At 43.9% G+C, this 22,299-nt stretch overlaps 6 protein-coding genes across 6 annotated transcripts; 4 read left to right on the top strand and 2 right to left on the bottom strand.

The window, feature by feature from the left end:
- Positions 1–47: 47 nt before the first annotated feature.
- On the bottom strand, positions 48–326 carry K441DRAFT_539919 (uncharacterized protein; the record flags this gene model as incomplete). The annotated part of the gene is made up of 1 exon (XM_067642578.1): positions 48–326. A coding segment is annotated over one exon (279 nt), but the record flags the coding sequence as incomplete, so codon positions are not given.
- Positions 327–2,146: 1,820 nt separating this feature from the next.
- K441DRAFT_652762 (uncharacterized protein) lies at positions 2,147–3,332 on the top strand. The gene has a single exon (XM_067647417.1). The coding sequence runs from the start codon at positions 2,307–2,309 to the stop codon at positions 3,195–3,197; it is 891 nt and encodes a 296-aa protein (XP_067508812.1). The 5' UTR covers positions 2,147–2,306; the 3' UTR covers positions 3,198–3,332.
- A 244-nt stretch (positions 3,333–3,576) lies between these two features.
- On the top strand, positions 3,577–4,706 carry K441DRAFT_652761 (uncharacterized protein). The gene has a single exon (XM_067647416.1). It carries the CDS (start codon positions 3,613–3,615, stop codon positions 4,486–4,488), a length of 876 nt encoding a protein of 291 aa, XP_067508811.1. The 5' UTR covers positions 3,577–3,612; the 3' UTR covers positions 4,489–4,706.
- A 60-nt stretch (positions 4,707–4,766) lies between these two features.
- On the bottom strand, positions 4,767–5,594 carry K441DRAFT_652759 (cytochrome oxidase biogenesis protein, Cox20 subunit). Its single transcript, XM_067647415.1, has 2 exons — positions 5,267–5,594; positions 4,767–5,178 (listed from the first exon to the last, which is right to left on the bottom strand). Exons 1-2 carry the CDS (start codon positions 5,535–5,537, stop codon positions 4,901–4,903), a joined length of 549 nt encoding a protein of 182 aa, XP_067508810.1. The 5' UTR covers positions 5,538–5,594; the 3' UTR covers positions 4,767–4,900.
- Positions 5,595–13,079: 7,485 nt separating this feature from the next.
- On the top strand, positions 13,080–13,921 carry K441DRAFT_212009 (uncharacterized protein). The gene is made up of 2 exons (XM_067640542.1): positions 13,080–13,465; positions 13,544–13,921. Exons 1-2 carry the CDS (start codon positions 13,362–13,364, stop codon positions 13,800–13,802), a joined length of 363 nt encoding a protein of 120 aa, XP_067508809.1. The 5' UTR covers positions 13,080–13,361; the 3' UTR covers positions 13,803–13,921.
- Positions 13,922–20,496: 6,575 nt separating this feature from the next.
- Positions 20,497–20,976, top strand: K441DRAFT_652757 (uncharacterized protein; the record flags this gene model as incomplete). The annotated part of the gene is made up of 1 exon (XM_067647414.1): positions 20,497–20,976. A coding segment is annotated over one exon (285 nt), but the record flags the coding sequence as incomplete, so codon positions are not given.
- Positions 20,977–22,299: the final 1,323 nt, after the last annotated feature.

Here is a 22,299-nt window from a genome sequence, read left to right as displayed (position 1 = left end):
ACATTTAATAGACAGAGTCCTCATTCCTTGATATTCCGATTGACAGATCATTTCTCCGCATTAACGTCGACCCCATTCTTGAGAAGTATCTCCACGGTTTCTGTGTGGCCCAGAAACGACGTCGTTTGGAGGAGATTTCTATAGTAGCCACGGGCAGAGTGGACGTTAGCACCCTTACCGATCAAAAATTCTACGATCCTTACATTACCAGTCGACGCTGCTGCTATTGTGGGACTGCCGCCCCTGAATTTTCCAGGACTATCAACCTTCGCCCCGGTCTGAACAAGCAACCTAACGATGGCCTCAGCGCCCGCCGCTGTAGCTGAAGAAGCGTTCCGTATAAAATATCAGAGGTGTCGGGTTTGGCTCCTTGGTCAATTAGTCGTTGAGTTAATGTTTGGCTCTGCCCTTGAACTGTTATGTATAAAGCGTCCTGGAGTTGACCTGTCGAAGGGTTGTTGTCCAGATCATAGCCGCCAAGGGAAGCTCCCTCTTCTAGTAGGAAATCCGCCATTTCCCCTTGATGGATCTGAGGCGGATCCGGTGTGATGTAGAGGCTGACTTGTCCCGAACATAAAGCCTAGCGTCTCGAGCGGTGGATAGAGAACCAACACCATAATCCAAGTACTGTTTGCGCTTTGAAGCGGCTGATCTCCCCACGTGACGAAGGTGCGAGGAGGATGGTTCAGTACCTGCAGAGACCTCGTTACATTTTCCTCTTGCTGACGCTGCCCAAATTCACTCGAAGCCAACCAGCTGAGCAAAACCAAAACATCTCTTGCACACAGAGCAAAGTGAGTAATTACTATGATGAGAATATTGAAGTAAATGCGATTAAGATCTGGTAGGCCTGTACACGAAGCCCTCCAGGTAAATTTATTTCCGACGATATGAGCATTTTTGAAGTTGAAAAGATCCTGATTGATAAAGCTGAGCCAGTTTAATTTTTAATTCGCTGTGTAGTGGAATTAATGAAAAGGGGACTGGGCATAGATATTTGAACAGCTTAAAATTCGGAAAGGAATAGGGGAGAAGGATTTTTTAATTGAACATGGTGGAAAAAGTTCAATCCGTGCGCCTTTTAGTGGCGGCTACTGCACTGGCTCATGTGAATCTGTAAATGAGTCGATCGTTCGGTAAGCCTCCATATGAGGCTCTAGATTTGGCTTCGCACAATCCGTAATTGACGTCGGTGAGCGATTCGAGTGAGCCCCTCTATCGCGACTCCCAATCGAGAAGTTTTTTAAACACCTCGGGCCTCATACGAGTCAGATTTACGAGTCGTTGCTCGTGGCCGTAGAGCAATTGCGACGTCCATTTTGTTCCCCGCCATATATCAGTATGCTAAGTACGAACACCCCCCAGAAATAAGCTCATTGCGATTATAAGGTCAAAATAATAACATCAGGTAAGGCTTGCAAATGCGACAGCAGTATCGCGATCGGGGTGTGTGGAGTCGCCATATCACAAAAAGTCGTTACTTTGGCGCGTATACGAGAGCTCCATATTGGTATGGAATATGGAACGGAGGCTCGAAGGCAACATATTGAAACAGTGCCAACAACCTCATTTCAACTACCGTATATAGTATAGCTTGCAAATTTGACGCGCTTACCGATATGGAGGAGCTCCATATTCAAAAGTTGTCATATTCAGATTTGAGCTCCGTTTCGGTTAAATATGGAGGTGCAACCGAACGACCCCTAAGAGAATATGCTTAGTCCGAAAGCATTAGCGGAACCTATTGGGTTGAGCCCTATTCTTCAATAGAAGCGCCGGACTTAGTGGGGTTTGATATTGCAAGCCTTCAGCGGCATAGCGACATAGTGGCAGAAGATGATTGCGATTGACATCTTCACTCGATACATCCAACAACTTAGGCTTGTTTAGTTTCCGGAAGAGATGCTTCGCGAGCATCTTCACAGGTACGATGAACGGATAGAGCGGGCAAGATCTTAGTGAAAATCTCCGTTGTCAGCAGATTGGCCACAGCACTTACATTGTCGCTTCATAACTACTCCGTGAGGAAATTTAAATGCAACATGGTGGATCTGGGTAGTTGTTGGCTTGTGGAGATAAATACAATGTTGAAAAGGACACAGCAATGTCACTAGCGAGGCACGTTCCATGCTCTCCGCATCTGCCTTCAGCCTTCACACAATCCCCACGCCAAGCAAATGACTGATTGAACGCTCAAGATGTGACTCAGACTACCTAATTACACCGGGCGCATTCAGAGACGCTTCTACCGGTATATAGCTCAACGTGAACCCCATTAATCAATGACAGCGCATTCTCTATTCAACATGGCATCGCATAAAGCAGTCGGGCGCAGAGCAGAACTCAGAATAGCTGCTCAAGAAACGAAAGAGCTTCTTCCAGATGTCTTATGCCAGTTAAAACGCGATACCACAACCTCCACACTCTGCAGCCTCGAAGATCTGGAGCCCCTCGATCCGGAGGCATGTCCCAAATTCGAACTTCCAGAAGAGGCGGGCAAGCCTACTCAAAAAGGGACCCGCATCCAAGTCTTTGATCAAGACACATTTGATACTGCAATAATACTGCAGCCAGATACCACGTCCGCTGCAAAGGAAAAGCCTGTGGCAATTCTGAATTTAGCCAGTGAGCGGCATCCCGGTGGCGGATGGCTCAATGGTGCTCTTGCTCAAGAAGAGGCTTTATGCTACCGTTCATCTCTCTACCTGACTTTGAAGGACGACTTCTACCCAATTCCGCCCCTCAGCGGCATTTATTCTCCCACCGTCATCATCATTCGTGACGCCCTTTCTAGGGGACATGGCCTTCTATGCGGTGAAACTCCAGCAGAAGACCTTCCTGTCACATCCGCGATCACAGTGGCAGCTCAACGAACACCAAAACTTTCAGGGCACCTGACATACCAGCATAATTCTGATAGACAGTTGATGAAGGACAAGATCCGTCTAATCTTAAGAATTGCGGCGCGGAACGGCCATACAAAGCTGGTCTTAGGGGCACTCGGGTGCGGAGCGTTCAGAAACCCTCCTAAAGACGTTGCGCAGTGTTTCTTGGAGGTGTTTCATGAGAAGGAGTTTGAGGGAGGATGGTGGGAGCAAATGGCGTTTGCTGTCTTGGACAATGTTAGGAATGGTGGAAAGGAAGGGAATGGGAACTATGGTATATTCTACAGGACCCTGAATGGAGTTGTCGTTTGAGGAGATGTTGTCGATCGAGCCCTTCCCTAGCGTCTTTTGCCAAACCCAGAGGATGTAACTTCGTAATGCCTCAGGATGTTAGGCGTCAGCCCTACGTGCACAGGCTGCAGCAAAAGCTACTAATACAAGGGGGTGACATGAGCGGGCTGGCCGCCCTCCCTGCAAGTTTTGGTGGCATTATAGTAGCATCCCACTAAAATGCTGCCGATATGGTTATAATGCCACCAAAACTTGCAGGGAGGGCGGCCAACCCGCTCATTCACCCCCTTGTAGCTCCACCCAAGCGGCAATCATCAACAAACCAGGGTCTAGCCCAACCCACCCACAAAAAGCAACCACAGCGCACACAGCTCATCATTATTTCGCATTTGTATTGTTTGTCACTCCCCCCGCCTCCCCTATGCGCGAGACAAAAATGCCACAAACGGCCATCTCGACGATGAGCCCGTCGCCAAAGCGCAAACGCGATGCTTCAGACCCCGCTAACACAGCAACAGCGATGCCACCGTTCGCCCCGCGCCTCAATACATCCTCGCCCGCTCCAACCCCAGTTCCCGGAGAAAATAGTCCGCGCAGCACAGTTGCAGACCAGCTCCGGGACTTAAAAATTAAAGGAACAATACCAAGACTAGATTTCGAGGCAGGAGACGCTACGCCGGAAGTGCGGAAGCGCGCAAAACGCAGTGATACTATACACAACCGTCCGGGGGCAGCACTGGAAGGATTCCAAGATACTCCGGTACGTGGAGCTCAGTCAGCGGCTGCTCAGGGTGAAATAATAGGTGCGGGCGGAGTGTACTCTTATAGCGACGCGCCGGAAATTCCGGAGACGCTGCAGAGTTCCTTTTCGTCTACCACGACCACACTTGCTATGGCAGCTGAAGGACTATCATCGTCTCCAATTCCGCCAAGCCACGCTTCACCTTCGTCTCATACAATGCCAAAACCTCGCCCGTATCCTCGATCCCGCATGAAGTCACCGTCTCCTCCACTCACGGCCCTCACGTGGCAGGACAGTGAAATAACAGGCCACCTTGTTGATCCTTCACAAGATCCGGATGACGACGGCACCGGCATTAACGGTATTGGATTTAAACCGACTCCCGCACTAGCTTATGCACGTGCACAGCGGAGGAAGCAGCAGGTGATGGAATGGCGCGCGCGAGAAGCGAAAGAGGCAAGACAGAAGAGGAGCGACAGACGTAGGGGAGGTGTTGGAGGAGTTGATGGTACCAGTTCTGGCGCAAAAGATGGAAAAGATAGCATTGAGCGGGTTGTTAGATTTGCCTGAGCGGGTTTTATTGATCCTAGGACTGTATTAGGAACGGGTTACGAGCACTACGAAAAATGGACCACGATTACAATTGATATATGCGGAGTTAGGGGAGAAACTTGGCTACTTATTTGTGTGGCAAGCATTTCTTGAGAGTTTCTGGTGGTTAAGGAGTTTGGATACCTCCACTTGTCGATCGGGAAAGGGATATCCACTGGAGTATGGAAAGTGTGTATCAGACTGAGTCCAGAGGGCGTTCATATGGTATTCGTTCAAGATACGGCTCAGGAGTTGTTCACGCGATTCTGTATAGTATCGAGCGGATTATCAGCCGATTGTAGGATCACCGGCTCTCATACCTTACAGTATTCTATTCAGACATGTATAATCATACAATTTACCACTCGCTTTAACCAGTTTTTCCGTATCACTACCAAAACTTTAAGTTCTTCTCCAGCCAAAACTTCCAGCTTCTTCTCCGTTCCTCCTCCCTCCTTCGCTCTTTCTCCAACCGATCTGCTTCCTCCTTTGCTTTTCTCCTAACTTCTCTCTTCGCTAGTATATCGGCTTTCTTCCTGTCCATAATTTCAATAGCCCGCTTCATGCCTGCTTTCTCAATACCCCGCCGATATTGGCAATACTGGTATGCGCCGAGGGAGCTTAAACAGAATCCTGCGACTGCGAAGTTTGCAGCCTTCCACACGGGTCCTGAATGCGCAACACAAATTTAGCCATCGGAAACAGTCTCTGCTACTCGAGCCCTTGAAGACCGAGGCTAAAAGTGGGAATTGCATACTCCCTAACACAGCGGCAATACCACCCACAGCAAAGCCGCTCCCGATTCCCGTCAGCAGCCCATCCCGTGCACAGGGTTTCTGGTGTATTGTTTTGAAATCCTCTAATTTAATCGACTTGACCGCGTCACCGATTGTGAAATCTACTGGCGTGCCGCCAGCGGTATTGGCCGTTCCGCCGGGCATGATATTTGCGGGTTCTCGTGGCCGAGGCAGAGTCGCGCCTTCAGAAGGCGTTCTTGAAGATTGTGATTGCCTCGTATCATCAGCCATTGCGAGAATTAGCGCAGATTGTATAAAAGGAGGAGGGGGGGTGGGTGGAAATTATTCATTAAATGGTGATGTCCACGAATATTAGACGAGAAGTCGATGTATAATTTTCGGAGCTAGTTCTGCCGTCACCGAGACGCGCCAAGAAAAGTCGCGAAAGCGTGTCAACACCCATTTCATTCCACACCAGGGCTAACAACCCCATGCACCAATTCTTCACTACAACACTCTCAAACCGCTTCCCCGGTGTCTCGGAGGCCTTAATTCTGCCTGCAAGCCAAATGACCCCTTAAAAACTTAACGTAGATTTCCTGAGCTGCCTCGTCCTAGCCCTCAGCCGCCGCTTCCCTCACGCTCCTTTACCATGGCGCCCCGCCGGGCCGGCCAGCCCTACCGTCGCGTAGGCAAGCATGGCCAAACCTCCTATAGCGGACCGCGCAAGCTCAAAACTATCGACGCTTCGTCCCTCCGTAGCACGGAAGCAACATCGCAACATGAGAAGCTCGAGTCAACACGCCTCGCGCACCGCATTGATGAGGCCATGGGCTTCGCACGGTACGATGCCGGCAAGAAGAAGGTAGGCTGGCTATGCAATATGCACTCGACGTCTGTTGAGGATGAGAACGTGCCTGGGGGCCGAGCTGGAGTAGATTATTACTTCATCGAGGAAGACGGAGGCACGTTTAAGGCGACGGTGGAATATGATCCGTATTTCCTGGTCGCTGTAAAGAGGGGGAAAGAACCTGAGGCTGAGGAGTGGTGTCGGCGGGCTTTTGAAGGTTTAATTAAGGGGGTGAAGAAGGTTGAAAAGGAGGATTTGCAGATGGTGAGAATTGACACGCGTCTTTGTGAGCGCTAAGGTTGAGATACTGATGTGCATAGCCAAACCACCTCCTGGGGTACCGAAGAACGCTTTTGAAGCTCTCGTTTGCGAATGTAGGGGATCTGCTAGGAGTGCGCAAGGTCATCATGCCACTTGCAGAGAAGAATAGGAAGAAGATGAATGCTATGGATACATATGCGGAAGTGGCTAGGTAAGCTGGGGCTAATTTGTATGGGTAAGGACTCTCACTAATAATTGGGACAGCGCCAATGCCGGCTTTGATGTTTTTGATGACGACCAAGATTACTATAAACGACCTAATGCCATTGTAGATGCGAGTGATTTCATTGTTGATATCCGAGAGTACGATGTTCCTTACCATGTTAGAGTTGCGATTGATAAAGGCGAGTTAACCAAATTTGCCATGTTTCTGACTCTGACAAATACGTAGATATCCGGATCGGGAAGTGGTACACAGTAGAGGCAAAGCACGGAGTTGTCTCCTTGACTTGTATAGAAGAACGACTGCAGCGTGCAGATCCTGTTGTAATGGCTTACGATATTGAGACAACAAAACTGCCTCTAAAGTTTCCGGACGCTGTAATCGATCAGATCATGATGATATCCTATATGATCGACGGCCAAGGATTTCTCATCACCAATCGAGAAATTGTCTCGGAGGACATCTCAGATTTCGATTATACGCCCAAGCCGGAATACGAGGGTCCCTTTATCATTTTTAACGAGCCGGATGAAAAAGCCGTTCTGGAACGCTTCTTCGAGCATATAAAAGAGGCAAGGCCAACAGTTATTGTGACATACAACGGAGACTTCTTCGATTGGCCATTCGTAGAAGCTCGAGCAAGCGTTTTAGGCCTCGACATGTACCAGGAGATCGGGTTTCGGAAGAACAGCGAAGATATTTATCGGTCAGACTATTGTGCTCATATGGATGCCTTTGCCTGGGTCAACCGAGATAGTTACCTGCCGCAAGGAAGTCGAGGCTTGAAAGCAGTCACAGTAGCCAAACTAGGTTACGATCCTGACGAATTAGACCCGGAACTTATGACACCGTAAGTAACACGAGTAAAAGGTAGTTCCAATTCTGACAATACATAGATACGCGAGCGAACGACCCCAAACACTTGCAGAGTACTCTGTTTCAGATGCTGTTGCGACGTACTACCTGTACATGAAATATGTGCACCCTTTCATTTTCTCGCTATGTACTATCATTCCACTAGGACCAGATGACGTTCTGCGAAAAGGTACTGGTACTTTATGTGAGATGTTGCTCATGGTACAAGCCTACCAAAAAGGAATTGTACTGCCGAACAAGCACCAAGCGCCAAAGGAGGCCTTCTGGGATGGTCATCTGCTAGAGTCCGAGACCTACGTAGGTGGCCACGTTGAAAGTATCGAAGCTGGTGTCTTCCGGAGCGACATTCCTTGCAACTTTGCCCTAGACACCAGTGCTATCGATGAACTAGTAGCCGATCTCGATGCTGCGCTTAAATTCAGCATTGTCGTTGAAGAAAAAAAAGCCATCGAGGATGTGACAAACTACGAAGAAGTCAAAGAACAGATTACCGAGAAACTGATGCAACTCAAGAACACTCCTAACAGGAATGAGAGGCCATCAATATATCATTTAGATGTCGCTTCTATGTATCCAAACATCATGACCACGAATCGACTCCAGCCAGACTCAATGATCCAGGAATCAGACTGTGCTGCTTGCGACTTCAACAGACCGGGAAAGACCTGCGATCGAAGGATGCCTTGGTCTTGGAGAGGTGAATTTCTGCCTGCTAAGAGGGATGAATACAACATGATTCGACATGCCTTGGAGAATGAGCGATTCCCTGGAAAATACCCCAACAGCCCCACCCGATCATTCCAGGAATTGTCTACCGATGAACAAGCCAATCTGGTAAAGAAGAGATTGCAGGATTACAGCAAGAAGATCTACCACAAGATTCATGACGCGAAAACCATTGAACGAGAAGCCATCATCTGTCAACGAGAGAATCCATTCTACGTCGATACCGTGAAGGACTTCCGAGACCGTAGATACGATTTCAAAGGTAAACAGAAAGTCTGGAAAGGTAAGACAGACGCACTAAAAGCTGCCGGAGCGCCTGCAGCAGAGGTCGACGAGGCAAAGAAGATGATCGTGCTTTTTGATTCGCTGCAGCTAGCGCACAAAGTCATCCTGAACAGTTTCTACGGATACGTCATGCGTAAAGGATCTCGCTGGTACTCTATGGAAATGGCGGGTGTAACTTGCCTGACTGGAGCCAGAATTATTCAGATGGCTCGTCAGCTCGTTGAGAGGATTGGCCGGCCGCTTGAGCTAGATACCGACGGTATCTGGTGCATCTTGCCCGCAACATTTCCGGAGAACTTTGCCTTCAAGCTGAAGAATGGCAAGAAGGTTGCTATTTCCTACCCCTGCGTCATGTTAAACCACCTCGTTCATGCGAAGTTTACCAATCACCAGTATCAGACGCTAGTGGATCCTGTAACATTCCGATATGAGACACACAGTGACAATACGATCTTCTTCGAGGTTGACGGTCCGTATAAAGCTATGATTCTGCCTACATCGAAGGAAGAAGACAAGAACTTAAAGAAGCGTTACGCAGTTTTTAACCATGACGGTAGCTTGGCTGAGTTGAAGGGTTTCGAGGTGAAACGTCGAGGAGAACTGAAACTCATCAAGATATTCCAGACTCAGATCTTTAAGTTCTTCCTCGAGGGCTCAACACTCACGGAGACCTACGCATCGGTTGCAAAGGTGGCTAACCGATGGCTTGACGTGCTCGACCAGCATGGTTCTACACTGGCAGACGAAGAGCTTATCGATCTAATTTGCGAGAACAAGAGCATGGCGAAAACACTTGAGGAGTATGGAGCACAAAAGTCCACCGCCATCACCACAGCAAAGCGTCTGGCAGAGTTTCTTGGCGAGCAGATGGTCAAGGACAAAGGCTTAAACTGCAAATACATTATTTCCTCACGACCGAAAAATGCCCCCGTAACAGAGCGTGCTATACCTGTTGCAATATTCTCTGCAGAAGAGTCAGTGAAAAGACATTTCCTCCGAAAATGGCTGCGAGAAGACCCAGGCGATATGGATCCCCGAACCGTTATCGATTGGGGTTATTACATGGAACGTTTAGGGTCTGTTATACAGAAGCTCATCACTATCCCAGCTGCTCTTCAGAAGGTCCGGAATCCAGTCCCGAGAGTACCGCATCCAGATTGGTTAGATCGGAGAATCAGAATTAAGGATGATGTGTTCAAGCAGAAGAAAATGACGGATATGTTCGACAAGAAGACTCTAGCCGATGTTGACACAAATACTCTGGGGAACAGGGTGGCTGACCTGGAAGACTTCGGAGCATCAAAGTTTTCGCAACTATCCCAGACAAAGAAGGGGATTGTCACCAAAATGGCCCAGAAGAGAAAGGCACCTGAACCCGCAGTACCAGTACAAACCGATCCATACGCGAGTCTGCCGGCGAAGATGCCTTCGATCACCGAAGATTACAAGGGTTGGCTCAGGTATCAGAAGCAAAAATGGAAAATCCAAAAACAGGCCCGGATACGACGCCGCCAGCTGTTTGGAGAAAAGCAAACTGACGCCTCAGATGCTATTGGCAGCTACTTCAGGAACCAAGCCGAGCTGTTCATAAGCAGCTGGCAGCTGCTACAGCTTCGAGAAACAGAAACACCTGGTGAAGTCCGAGCGTTTGTTTTGATTGACAAGAAGATTCACACTCTGAAGGTCATCGTACCTCGCCAGATATATCTCAATCTTAGGGGAGATGACTTACCAGACGTGTCGATCGATGACTGTAGGGTGGAAAAGGTCATCAACCATTCTCTACCAAACGGTCACCCCTCCGTGCACCTTTTTAAGCTTCAAATGCCCGAACAGATTTATTCTAGTGAAGCAAAGAAACTTTCCGTATTATTCAATCACCCAAGTGTCGAGGGGATCTATGAAAAGCAGGTTCCTTTGAACATTCGAGCGGTACTTGAGCTAGGTAGCATTTGCACGTTTGATGAGACTCAGAAAGGCGTTTTAGGGAAAGGCCTTGAGCAAGGATTCGACCTCTCTGCTCTTCGACGAGTGCCATCACAACAGCCATATTTAAACCAGGCCTCGCTCGGCTATCTCTATCTCTATCATGTTAGCACGGGCGACCGGCAGATTTTCGCACTGTTTTCAACTTCCAAGGACCGCGCGCACATCATCATCCTTAATAAGTCGAAGGACGCTCAAGGTCTGCCGAATGTCGACCGGATCTACAGGGATATGTTCGCCCGGCGCTTGGAAGACTCTGGCGGCAACCCCTGGCAGGAATCCTTTGAGTACCAGAATGATATTCATTTTAGGACTATCCAGGTGACGACTAAACGGAAAGCTCATCTCGAGATAGGTGACGCTGTCAAGAAGATTAGGAACGAGGAAGGAAAGCCCCTGATTCTAGTAATCCAGTCACAGAACCACGTGATGCTTTCCCACGAGATTCCAATCCTAAAAGAGTTGCCTATTCTACCCTTACGGCCAGATGAAACAGACAAGCAGCTACCTCCCCTTGGATGGCAATCTTTCATTGCGAAACGACTTGTCACTCACTATCTCGATCTGGGTTCATGGATTTCGCACTTAGTTGAACTTGCTAGGTACGGCGATATTCCTTTGTGTAATCTTGAGAGCAATGATCCCCGCTTTCTCATCGATATCGCGTATGCCAGGAGATTGCAGAAAGATAAGGTAGTTCTGTGGTGGTCTGGCGGACCGAAGCCGGATCATGCGGGCTACGAGAAAGACGATATTTTAGGACCTCTAGAAGGTGTCGAAATGCCATCAGTCAATAATCCAGGGACCTACTCTTCCGTGTGCATCGACTTAATCCTACGGAACCTCGCCATCAACACTATATTATCTTCATCTGTCATTAATGAAGCTGAAGGATCAGACTCGTTCTCGTTCAACCCGGCCGCACCAGCTTATGATGCAACTAATGATGGAACTAATGTGATCTACTCGGATAATGCGTTTGCATCTGCTGGCATTACTGTACTCCGTGAGATGGTAAAAGCGTGGTGGAATGAAGCTGAAAAGGGTTCGTATATGGCCGATGTGATGGTCCAACATTTGGTTCGATGGGTCGAGAGCCCAGGATCCTTCCTCTACGATCGCTCTTTGCATTATTATGTGCAGATGATGTCCCGCAAGGCATTACAGCAGCTCATGACGGACTTTCGACGAGTCGGCTCACATATCGTCTTTGCAAGCGCAAGTCGACTCTTGCTTCAAACCACGAAAGCTGAAGTAGGCAATGCCTACGCCTATAGTCAGTACATTCTGAAGACTGTTCAGGCAAAACCACTCTTCCAGTTTCTAGATCTCGAGATCAAGGAATACTGGGATTATCTTGCTTGGTATGATGAGTTCAACTATGGTGGGAAAGGATGTCAACAAGTGGTTGAGGCTGAGAACCAGACCCTTGACACTATAATGTGCTGGCAGCTAGCTACCTTTCTCCCAACGCCCCTTCAACCGGTCTTCCACGACTGGGTTGTCGAATTTATCGATCTCATGCACGCTCGCAAGCATCCCACTATCGACGGCTTAGCCCCACGAGCAACCCAACTGCCCTTACGACCCCTTACTATAGACCCCACAGAAGCTACCCAATTCCTCCCCAAATCTTTCACAAAGCCACTTTACAAACAGGTATCATCCTTCCTCCGCCGTCAACACACTGAGCTCCTCCATCCCGACCTTGCTTCCGACTACGTGTTTCCTCAACTTCCAGGCTCTCACCTACCTCTCACAAATCCTGTCCTCCAGTTGGTCAAGTCCCTTACTCAGGTCCTAAGCCTCGACAAAACTATTACGCTAGAGGCGCGCCTATTAAGAAAAGAACTTCTCACACTCTTCGATATCCGCGAATTCAGCGCAGAGGCTACCTTTGCCAATCCGAGTGCTAGTTTGTGTGTAAGGGGCTTGGTATGCGACGAATGTACTGCCGTCCGCGACCTAGATCTCTGCCGTGCCGCTGAGCTGTTGCCCCCTCCCGCACCTCCATCTGATTCAGCCAACCCTAACCCGCCACTACCTAAATGGAAATGCGAAAACTGTCAAACTCCATATGACAGGCTGCGCATCGAAGAGCATCTAGTCACAGATGTTCAGAAGATGATTGTGGAGTGGTGCACACAAGACTTGAAGTGTGGGAAGTGTAGCAGGCTACGTACGAATGAATTTATGGAGCATTGCGCGTGTGCAGGCGAGTGGGTAAGCACGCAGAAGAGAGAGGAGATTAGAAGTAGGTTAAAGGTCTACGGGAATGTGGCAAGGTTTTTCCAGTTAGTTATGTTGGAGGCTGTAGTAACGGAGTGTGTGGAGGGATTTTAGGCATTTAAAATTTTACACACTCATATTGGGGGATCAACTAGCATTCGAGCGGCGGCGTTGGTGGGTTGACTTTTCGGGTATGTTGATTTGACATGCTTTTCTATTTTGTGACTTCGGGAATGCATTGATACGGCGTTTTCAAGTTTGCTTCATTCTCAGTACGTCGGATAATGTTAGTTATTAACTTGCCTCCTAAAGATGTTCTTTTCCATCCCTGTCACCTCACGATGCACGTCACCAGGAGATCATCGCTTGAGGCGTAGTTACGCATTCTTCGTCCGACGCCCGTCTACCCACGAACGATTTCCTAATTCGCACCATGACATCAATAACATCATCGAATTGTTCGGAGGTTCACCTTCTATTTATCAGCCGTTCCGCAGTATATTCCGAGGCCCTCATGCCCCGTCTCATCCCTCCTCAGCCCTCTCAAATTTCATTCTGTATCAATAGCTCATTTTTCTACGTAAAAATCAATACTTGATCGGCCCTTACAACATTCTCACATCCCACCGACTAATCGAGCTTCTAACATAAATGTCATAAAATTGGCATCGGTGTCCCAATGCCCATGCTAGCCACTGTCACGGTAGCTTGGTCCCTTCCATTTGCCGCATACAACTTTCTCCTACAGAACCGCATTGTCCTCCACCGGTTGAAGAACGAAAAGTAAGCCACTATTCACCTAAGACAAGGCCAAGTAAAAGGATTTTGTGGCCCCTTACACTAACCTATTCCACCTACAAGATACCTCGGGGACACCCTCTCCTGCGCCAACACTTCCTTCTCCTCGGACGCCCTCTATCACATCGCGCAGCCACGTAAACTGCGGAAAGAGCTGGAGCTGGGAAAGAGTAGAAAGGTCTTACTGCTCGAGCACACAACTTTCGAGTTTGCAAGACTTCTTATCCTACCGACTGAATCACACCGCATGTCGACGAGAGGCACCCATCCCGGGCCAGTCCTTCGGGCGTGGCTGGTACAGCACCTTCTCCTGCGCAATTGAAAGCATGCAAAGATCCAGCAGGCCTTTCTGCTTTAGCTTTAAGTTTTCCCTGAATCGTAACGTAAATGGCTCGCTTTGCCAATAGAATGAAAGAGTACAGAATAAGAAGTCGTACGAGATCTGCGTACGGTTTCCAAGGCCCGTATGAAGGTACCTCGAAGTAAAGAAGCAGATACTTGGGGGTTGACATAGCCACTAATCTAGATTTTTGGTTATCAATATTGTGACATTTACAGTCATGGGCCATAAGTCTCCGGTCGGAAGCGATTTCCCACAAAAACTCAACTTCTTCGCAGCACACCTTTATAATAAAAATTTTTTAAAAATTATGCTACAAAATTTAATAATTCTCTAGATTTGCTTTGTAAATAAAATTATCTACTTATATTTTAATAATATATTATTATTATTAAGATAAATATACTCTAAAGTTTATATACTTAAATTTTAAACGAATTTATATAGTTTTTTTTTAATCTTTACTTAACTTTATAGCTTTATAAAAAAATTCTACGTTATTATTGTAAAAATCTACTAACAGCTTTAATTTTAGCTTAATAAAATATCGTGGTAGGTATAAAATCTTAAAGTGCTTTAGGTGAGTTTTGGTGTAAAAAGGGTCCCGACCAGAGACTTTTGTCCTAGCACTATAGCACGCCATGTTTCTCGCCAAAAATGTGGGGCTATTATTTAAAACAGCATGGACCTATTAAGCTACCCTGTAAGAGTACATATATTAGATCCCGCAACAGTCGCGACAGATTCGCGAGCACTGTCTGTCTTTTTGGCCTTATGGCGACGTGGAGTGAGACATATTACGTACCCAAAATTATATTAAAATTAACTCACTTCATATATTAATAATAATAATAATAATTCATTGCTTAACGTCCAATTCGGATCCCTATTGGGCTTATATGGACTACTCCTTATTTATATATGGGGAGAAAACTCTATTTAAGAAAAATGAGAAAACCCCGTGATCCATCTCCCCGCCTTTTAGGACTCGCCTACTTAGCGCCTGCGAGTCGCCTATAGTGCTCTACTACCTTACTATTTAACCTCCTTAGGAACTACTGCTACCGTAATAAGCCTACGGACGCGCTAGTATCACAAACTATTACTCTACTACTGTAGAGTTACTAGGGGGCACCTACTACTTGCCCCCTTGCCTTCTATTACTATTTCCCTTATAACCTAGAACTAATTTAGTATATTTTAACTAATAAGCCACTAGGTAACCGCCTTAAGGCCTTTTTATATTAAGAGTAGTGTATTATAGTTCTCTATACTAGCTGCTAAGAGTATTATTTCTTAATTAGTGCGTAGGGGGTATAGTAATATTATATATTTTAGTGTCTGTCTTAGCTAGCTATATTTATATCTTAGGCTACCTACTAGAACACCCACCTAGTAAAGCCAATCTTTTAGTCCTATTATTCCTGTTCTTAAAAGTGTTACTATTATATTTTCTGCCTTTATTAGGCCTTCTCAGAGCCCTTAGGTATTTACCCCCTATAGCGTTAACTATACTATAGCTTAGGTTCGTCTTACCTAAGTTAGCCTCTATACCTTTAACTCCTATTTACCTTTTTAGCGTTAGTCTAACTAGTATTATATTACGGTAGATGGTTTCCTAGCGTTCTTATATATTTTACTTTAGCTCCTTTCTCTATCTTACTATTATCTTTACTGACCTCTTATGCGTTTCCCTTTCTCTTCTATATAGGCCTAGGCCCTAAAGCGGCACTATTCTTCTTTTACTTTCTTTACCTGTTTCTCTAATATCTCTTCCCTACTTTAGGGTTATTGGTTTATTCTCCTATAGGGCACCCTAGGGTCCCTCTATAGTTTACTTAGGCATGTCTTAATATACTTTATAACATTAGAGTTACGTTTATTTTACGTCCTTTATATTACAGCGGCTTTAATATATAACTATAGGGGGGGAATATTGGATTCCTTCTTAAGTAGTGCTGTGGCCGTTTGCTTATACCCGCCTATAATACTTTAAAGGTAGGCTATTTAGACCTTTTGAAGTAGTTTAAAAAGTAATTTAGGAGGGCCCTTCTTAGTTTCTCTAATGGCCTAAATACTGGATCTATATGTTATAGTTAGCTAGACGACTGCTATATATAGTAGGCGTAACCTCTAAAAGTATAGACCCTATATAGAATTAACAATTCTAGATAAAGCGATAAACTGTGCTTAGCCTTTATGGGCCGCTTACGCTATATATACGCTCTACCAGAGCTTACTATCTACCTATACTCCTAATACCCTTAGGCCCTAAACTGGTTAACCCCTAAAGCCTTAGATGTAAATTATATGCTAGAGATCTACAAATTAGTTGCGTTTTCTTATAAAATAGATTAGCTGGTATTTCTCTAGTAAGAATTAGACTCTATAATGTTTTGCCTATTCTATATAAGTGTTATAGGCTTTCTCTAGTGTTTTACAATTTTCTATAGCTGTTGGCCCGTATATAATTAGGTTTATATTGTCAACGAAGCCTATCCCCTAGGTTGCCCCTTCCTTAAAGGAGTTAAGTAGGTTGCTTATAAAGAAAAGGAAGAGTATAGGCGAGAGGGGTAATCCTTATGGTATTCCTATTATAACTGTAATAGGGGGGCTCTAGTATTTACTAAAGACTAGTGATATTTCTTTCTGGCCTATAAACCCTTAGATAAATTATATAATCCATTTTAGAAAGCCCTTTACCCTAAGGATATGTAGGAGACGCTTATAGGGTATATTATTATAGGTACCACTAATGTCTAGGCTAAGCATTAATACTATAAAGTCCTTTCGTATCGCCCATATAGATTTAATAGTGGTAGTAAGTAGCGTAAGTGCTAATAGTGTTAAGCGGTTCTTTCTTGCCCCTATTTAGCTTTATAGTAGTAGGGCATATTCCTCTACCGTGTCTACTATGCGTTCCGCTATTACCCTTTTTAAGATCTTGCTAAGGGTATTTTCTAAGGCAATAGGGTAGTAGCTTCCTGGGATTAAGTAATTTACTTTACCTTCTTTTTATAGGACAACCGTCGTTATAGATCTTCTAAGTCGCGGGTAGTAGCCTATAATAAAGTATACTTTGGCTATATCTATAAGCTAAGGTGCTATAAGTAGCCCATAGGTTTTTAGGGCCTTATTTGGAATCCTATCTAGTCCTAGTACTATATTATTTAAAAGGCGGCTAATAGTTCTAGCCATTTCCTCTATTATTATATCGCTGTTAACCTATAGGCGAGTTACTAGTATTTCGCCTGTAATATTACTAAGGTCTACTAGAGCCAATTAGGGGAAGAACCTTTCTATAAGGATCTTTACCTTCTTATTATTATTATTTATAGCCTATAATTCTCCTACTCTTTATAGGGGTAGTAGGTATAGGTCTTCTACTAAACACCCTACCTTTTTCTTTACCTATTTCGCTATAGCCTAAAGGCCCTTATTATAGGGGAGGCTTAGGTTAGAAGTATGCTTATTTATAAACCATCTCTAGTTATTCCTTACTTCTTTTTTTAGGGTATTCTTTAGCTGGTTTCTTGTGTCTTTATATTGTCTCTCATTTTTAGGGTTATAGCTGCTTATATATTTCCTTCTTGCTTATCGTTAGCTAGCAACTAAAACTGTGTATTATGTAGACTATACGTATTGCGTATAGGGGCCCGGTTTTAAGATCGGGTAGTGCTCTTCTAGCCTATTTTTAATTACTGCCTAAATCCTTTCTAGTCTTTAGTTAATTTCCTTAGGGGTGGCCAATAAGCCTCACTTATTTAGTATTAGGTAGATTTCTTCTAGGTTTTAAAGTTATTATTTAACTATATTAAGGAAACTGTTTATCTTAAGCTTCCTTATTATATATCTTTTTCTATTTAGTTATGCTTTAGTATCTAGGTCTAGCTATATCTAGATAGGGATATAGTCTAGGGTAAGTACCTATTCTTCTTTAGGGTTATACCTTTTAAGTCTCTAGTATAGGCCTTCGTCTATAAATATAAGGTTAATTATACTTCTAGCGGTGCCTTATTACTATATAATTACTCCTAGGGGGGTGGCTAGCTTAAGGCCCTAGATATCTATAGCTCTTAGTAGGCACTCTAACTATTAATCTGCAGTAATATAGATACCCCCCTACTACGGGTAGTAGAGGTTTATATCTCCTAGTAGGATAGACTCTATACCTTTGGTTTCTAGTAAGCTTATTACTAATATAATATTCTCTATTTATAGGACCCCTTTAATCCTAGGGTTATATATATTAATAATTTATACCGGTCCCCTATATATTTGGATTATTATAACTGCAATATCTAGGTTAACTGCCTGCTATAATTATAAGGATAGGCTAATAGCCTTACTAATTATAAAGTATACGCGTATAGCTGCTTTTGGTTTATATAGGAGCTAGAATCCTTAGGGGCAGTATATTAATTATATAAAGGTATTATAATACGGTTTTTATATATTAAGGATATAGTATTTCTCTAGGTCTAGACTATTTAGTAGGGGCCTTACAAGGCGGTGGTTTATGTTGCCGTAGTTATACTATATAATAGATAGGTGGCGGACCCCNAGNNAGGGTCCTTTAACTCTCCTTNNTTCCTTACTTCTTCTATTTCNANTTTCTCTAGGATATTTAGAGCTTTTATCTCTTATATCTATACCCTAGTTACTACTTATTTTATATAGAGCTTTCTATTCCTATATTTTATGTTCCGATTAGCGCTTCTATATCTAAATCTGTTATTATTACTAGTTCTTCCCCTATTCTTACTAGTTAGCTATATACCCTTTATAGGTCGGCTGCAAATATTATATTTGCCGTATTAAGTCTAATTCTTAATTATCCTAGTCTTAAGCCTACTATCGCTGTCTATAGGGGTCTTCCTATAGGGCGTCCTCTCCCTTATGTCCCCTATAACCCTTATGTCCCTAATTAGTCTAGTAATATTACACAGCGTCGCTTCTAGCCTATTAAGGCTTGGGATAGCTAGCCTAGCCCTCTAGTATTAAAGATAGGAAACGCTAGGAAGGCGCCTACGTCCCCCTAGCTTATTACCTATTATTTCTATTTATATAACCTAGCGTGTAGTTATTCCCGCAGCTGTTAAGCCCTTACCTTCCGTCTCCTATATTTAATGCAGTTTTCTCTCTCCTACGCCTTATATGTGCTTTAGTAGCAGTTTACGCATTTTGTTTAGTCTTAATTTAAGCAATATCTTATATTATAGGGGCCTGTATAGTGGCCGCAGTATACCTATACTGCGTATATAGACTAGGTATATCCCTATTATACACAGCAATAGTATTATTCTAGGCGTAGTCTATAGTTATAGAGCCTTGTGTTGTATATAAGGCCATTTATAATTATTCCTTTTTAGATAAAAAGTTTTTGCATTCCTGGTGTATATGTGCTGACAATAAGGGAGCTATGCGTTCGTCTAGCGTCTCCCTAGCGAGTCTCCGGCGACCTTTATATCCTCTTATTATTCTTATTATATACTTAGTTTGTATTTTCCTGTTAAAGCCATTAGATTTAGGTGATTTTAAGTCCTAGTATAAGGCGTTCCGTTTGTCTTACTATCTCCTATATAATTACTATATTGTCCGCCTAGCGTTCCTTTTCTACCTGTTACGGAAGTGGGCACGAGCTGGAATACAATGTACTAAACAGGGTAGTAATTGAAGAAGGCTACGTACGCGTAACTATGCGTGGTTGATACAAAGACATTTAGATGAAGAAGAAGATTCTTCGTGTGCCAGGTTGGGTATAAATAGGGGTTGTAGGGGAACGTGCGTAGGTGTCTCGGGACGAACGTGAGCACGGCTCTACGTAGCCGAAATAAGTGTCGGTTTGGGGCATGTGCACGCCCCACCCAAACAAAGCCCCTAAGCATGCCTCACAATTATAACAAACCTCACGACACCACTATTTCGCACCCAAATTCGTTCGGTACAATTACCAATCATGGCCCGAGTCACTAAGGAGCCTGTATCCCGAAAGATGCGGGCAAAACACTTTACCCCACCCCCAGAATTGTACCATAATGCTGGGGAAAATAAGCATCTAAAGACTCCTCCACGTATAGGAGTTCTCTACGCCAAAATCTATGGCCAATTGCTGGGCAAGGCCATTCCTCTAGCTATTATATAGCAGGCTACTGGAATTACTGAGCGCTCTTAGCAACGTATTATAGCCTTAAAGTAATACAAAACCATATATAATTCTAGGCTAGAAATAAGAGGGAGAAATTGAGCCCTTATAAAGGAAGACACCTACGCTATTGCCGTATATTTGGACGACCCTAATCTCAATTAAGACTCGAAATCAGCCCTATAGCAGACTATTATTTAAGAGGCCCTAAATTACAAAGATCTTCTAATGGTTTTAACTTGGAGAATAGGTTACTAACCTCTTAGAAACAAGCCAATTTAAAGAGCTATAAAAAAGGATAAAGGATATATTAATGCAAAGATGGAGGAAGAGAAGTGGCTTAACCCAGAGCAGGCAGATAAAAGGAAGAATTGGTGCTATTTACAGCTAAAAGAAAGACCCCATCCCAAGGACTAAAATAATGTTGCTTTTTATAATGAATATCACTTTGGTTTAGGTACAGAAGAAACCCATAGGATTAAAAGAAGGAGTGGCAATCTTTACCGCTATTTACCACAGAATATTTATAGGAAGAAGGGAGTTACTAAAAAGGATAAAAAGGAGAAGGCCCAAGAGAAAAAGCATCTTAAACTGTTTAATGTTTTTATTGTTATTGGCAGGACCTGGAAGAAGTTCTTCTTATATAAGGTAGATAACCAAGTAGGCAAAATAAACTTAAAAGTCTATACCGAGCAGGTGTTGCCATGGCTTCTTTTAAAGTTTAATATTAAGGGAATTACTTTATGTCAGGATGCAGATTCAGCGCATAAATTAAGGGAGTCTTTAGCCTGGGCAAAGGAATGGGACTTAAAGCTTTTAATATTGCCTGGTTTATTACCAGATCTATTAATTATAGAGTCCTTAGCCTATCCTGTTAAGAAGAAGTTCCATTTAAAGCGCGTGGAAGAGGAGGATATAGCATTGGAGCGTTTTATAGATGTTTGGGAGAACTAAGTGGATCAGGAGAAGATTGCAGAGATGTACAGCTGGTACACGAAGCGCCTGCATAAGTGCATTAGGGCTGACGGGCAGATAACTCGATATTGAATTGATTTGGCTGTATTGTGGTGTTGTAAACGATCGTGAAGCAATGATTTTGGTGGATGCGCACGTGCCCCAAACCGACACTTATTTCGGCTACGTAGAGCACGGGTCAAGAACGTCAAAACGCGCAGGGACGTGAGAGCGTGTGAGTCCCGTGACACTACCCTAAGGCTTATAGGAACTGCTAGGACTTTAACTAGGTAATTCTTATGGAGTACTTTTATGCCAATACGTTCTCCTAGCCTATCCCCTGCCCTTATGGCTCATTCCTTTACCTATTAGTCCTTTAAGGTGACTCTAATATCTCCGCTCTTAAGGTATTAGACTATAACAGTGTTATAGACCTCTTTATATATCTCTATAAGGACTTCTATTTCTAATTATCTCCTAAGCCCCTCTACTTGTTCTATATTTAGTTATATTATAATTATATACCCAGTTATTAACTTAAGGGGGGTAGGTTTCCTATACTATAAAAGCGTAGCTACGGCGGCCTAGGTATAGTTCGCCGGTAAGGGGGGGTTATACTTATTTTTAATTTTGCTTAGCCGTTAGAGGATTTAATTAAGGGTTTACTAGAGGGGCGCCTAAGGTTCGCTAAACTAGCAGAGCCATTTTACTAGCTATATTAGTTCGTTATAGCTAATAGTTACTCCCCCGCAATTTTAAATACTAAACGCGTCTAATAGGCTTTATATTTTATTAGATGCCTTCTTAATAGAGGTATTTCCGCTTTATAGTATAGTATTCGCCCGTCTTTATTGTGGAGGGCTATTACTAGGCGTAGTTCTAGCGGTTACGCGCGAGTGCGAGCCACTGTTGTTTAACGTGTGCCTCCCCTGCGATGCATGCATCTTAGGGGGATTCTCTAGGTGTTTTTTAGGGTTCTTTTGGTTAGTTTTGGTCTTTTTAGGCCAGGTATAGCAAGAGCTCCTTTTTTAAGATATTCTTTCACTTTATATATTAATAACTCCACTATTACTTAATATAAAAATATAAAAATATAATAAATGCTTATATATTTATACTACTAATATAAGAGGCTCTTAAGTTTTATTTTTATTTTTATCTATTAAAGTTATACGTTTACTATTAAAACTTTTTAACCTTTTTAAAAGTCAAACAATTAAGTTTTTAATATTATAATATTATAAAATATTATTTGTTCTATTTTATTTCTCGATTCGGTCCCTTTTCTAGGTCTATATAGGCTTCTACCTTCTATCTACAGGAAAAATCCCTAGTATTATAAATTAATAATAATAATAATAATAATTTATTGCTTAATGT

This window comes from Cenococcum geophilum (assembly GCF_001692895.1).
Source record: "Cenococcum geophilum 1.58 unplaced genomic scaffold K441scaffold_4, whole genome shotgun sequence".
Lineage (NCBI taxonomy): Eukaryota > Fungi > Ascomycota > Dothideomycetes > Gloniales > Gloniaceae > Cenococcum > Cenococcum geophilum.
Note: the sequence above shows the minus strand (reverse complement) of the source record. Positions and strands in the feature narration are given on the sequence as shown.

Bases quoted from the DNA above. Each gene is read 5' to 3' on its own strand.
- K441DRAFT_652762 (XM_067647417.1), top strand. From the start codon at position 2,307: ATGGCATCGCATAAAGCAGTCGGGCGCAGAGCAGAACTCAGAATAGCT.
- K441DRAFT_212009 (XM_067640542.1), top strand. From the start codon at position 13,362: ATGCCCATGCTAGCCACTGTCACGGTAGCTTGGTCCCTTCCATTTGCC. The intron at 13,466-13,543 runs GTAAGCCACTAT...TCCACCTACAAG, and splicing joins CACCGGTTGAAGAACGAAAA to ATACCTCGGGGACACCCTCT.
- K441DRAFT_652761 (XM_067647416.1), top strand. From the start codon at position 3,613: ATGCCACAAACGGCCATCTCGACGATGAGCCCGTCGCCAAAGCGCAAA.
- K441DRAFT_652759 (XM_067647415.1), bottom strand. From the start codon at position 5,537: ATGGCTGATGATACGAGGCAATCACAATCTTCAAGAACGCCTTCTGAA. The intron at 5,179-5,266 runs GTATGCAATTCC...TTGCGCATTCAG, and splicing joins TATTGCCGCTGTGTTAGGGA to GACCCGTGTGGAAGGCTGCA.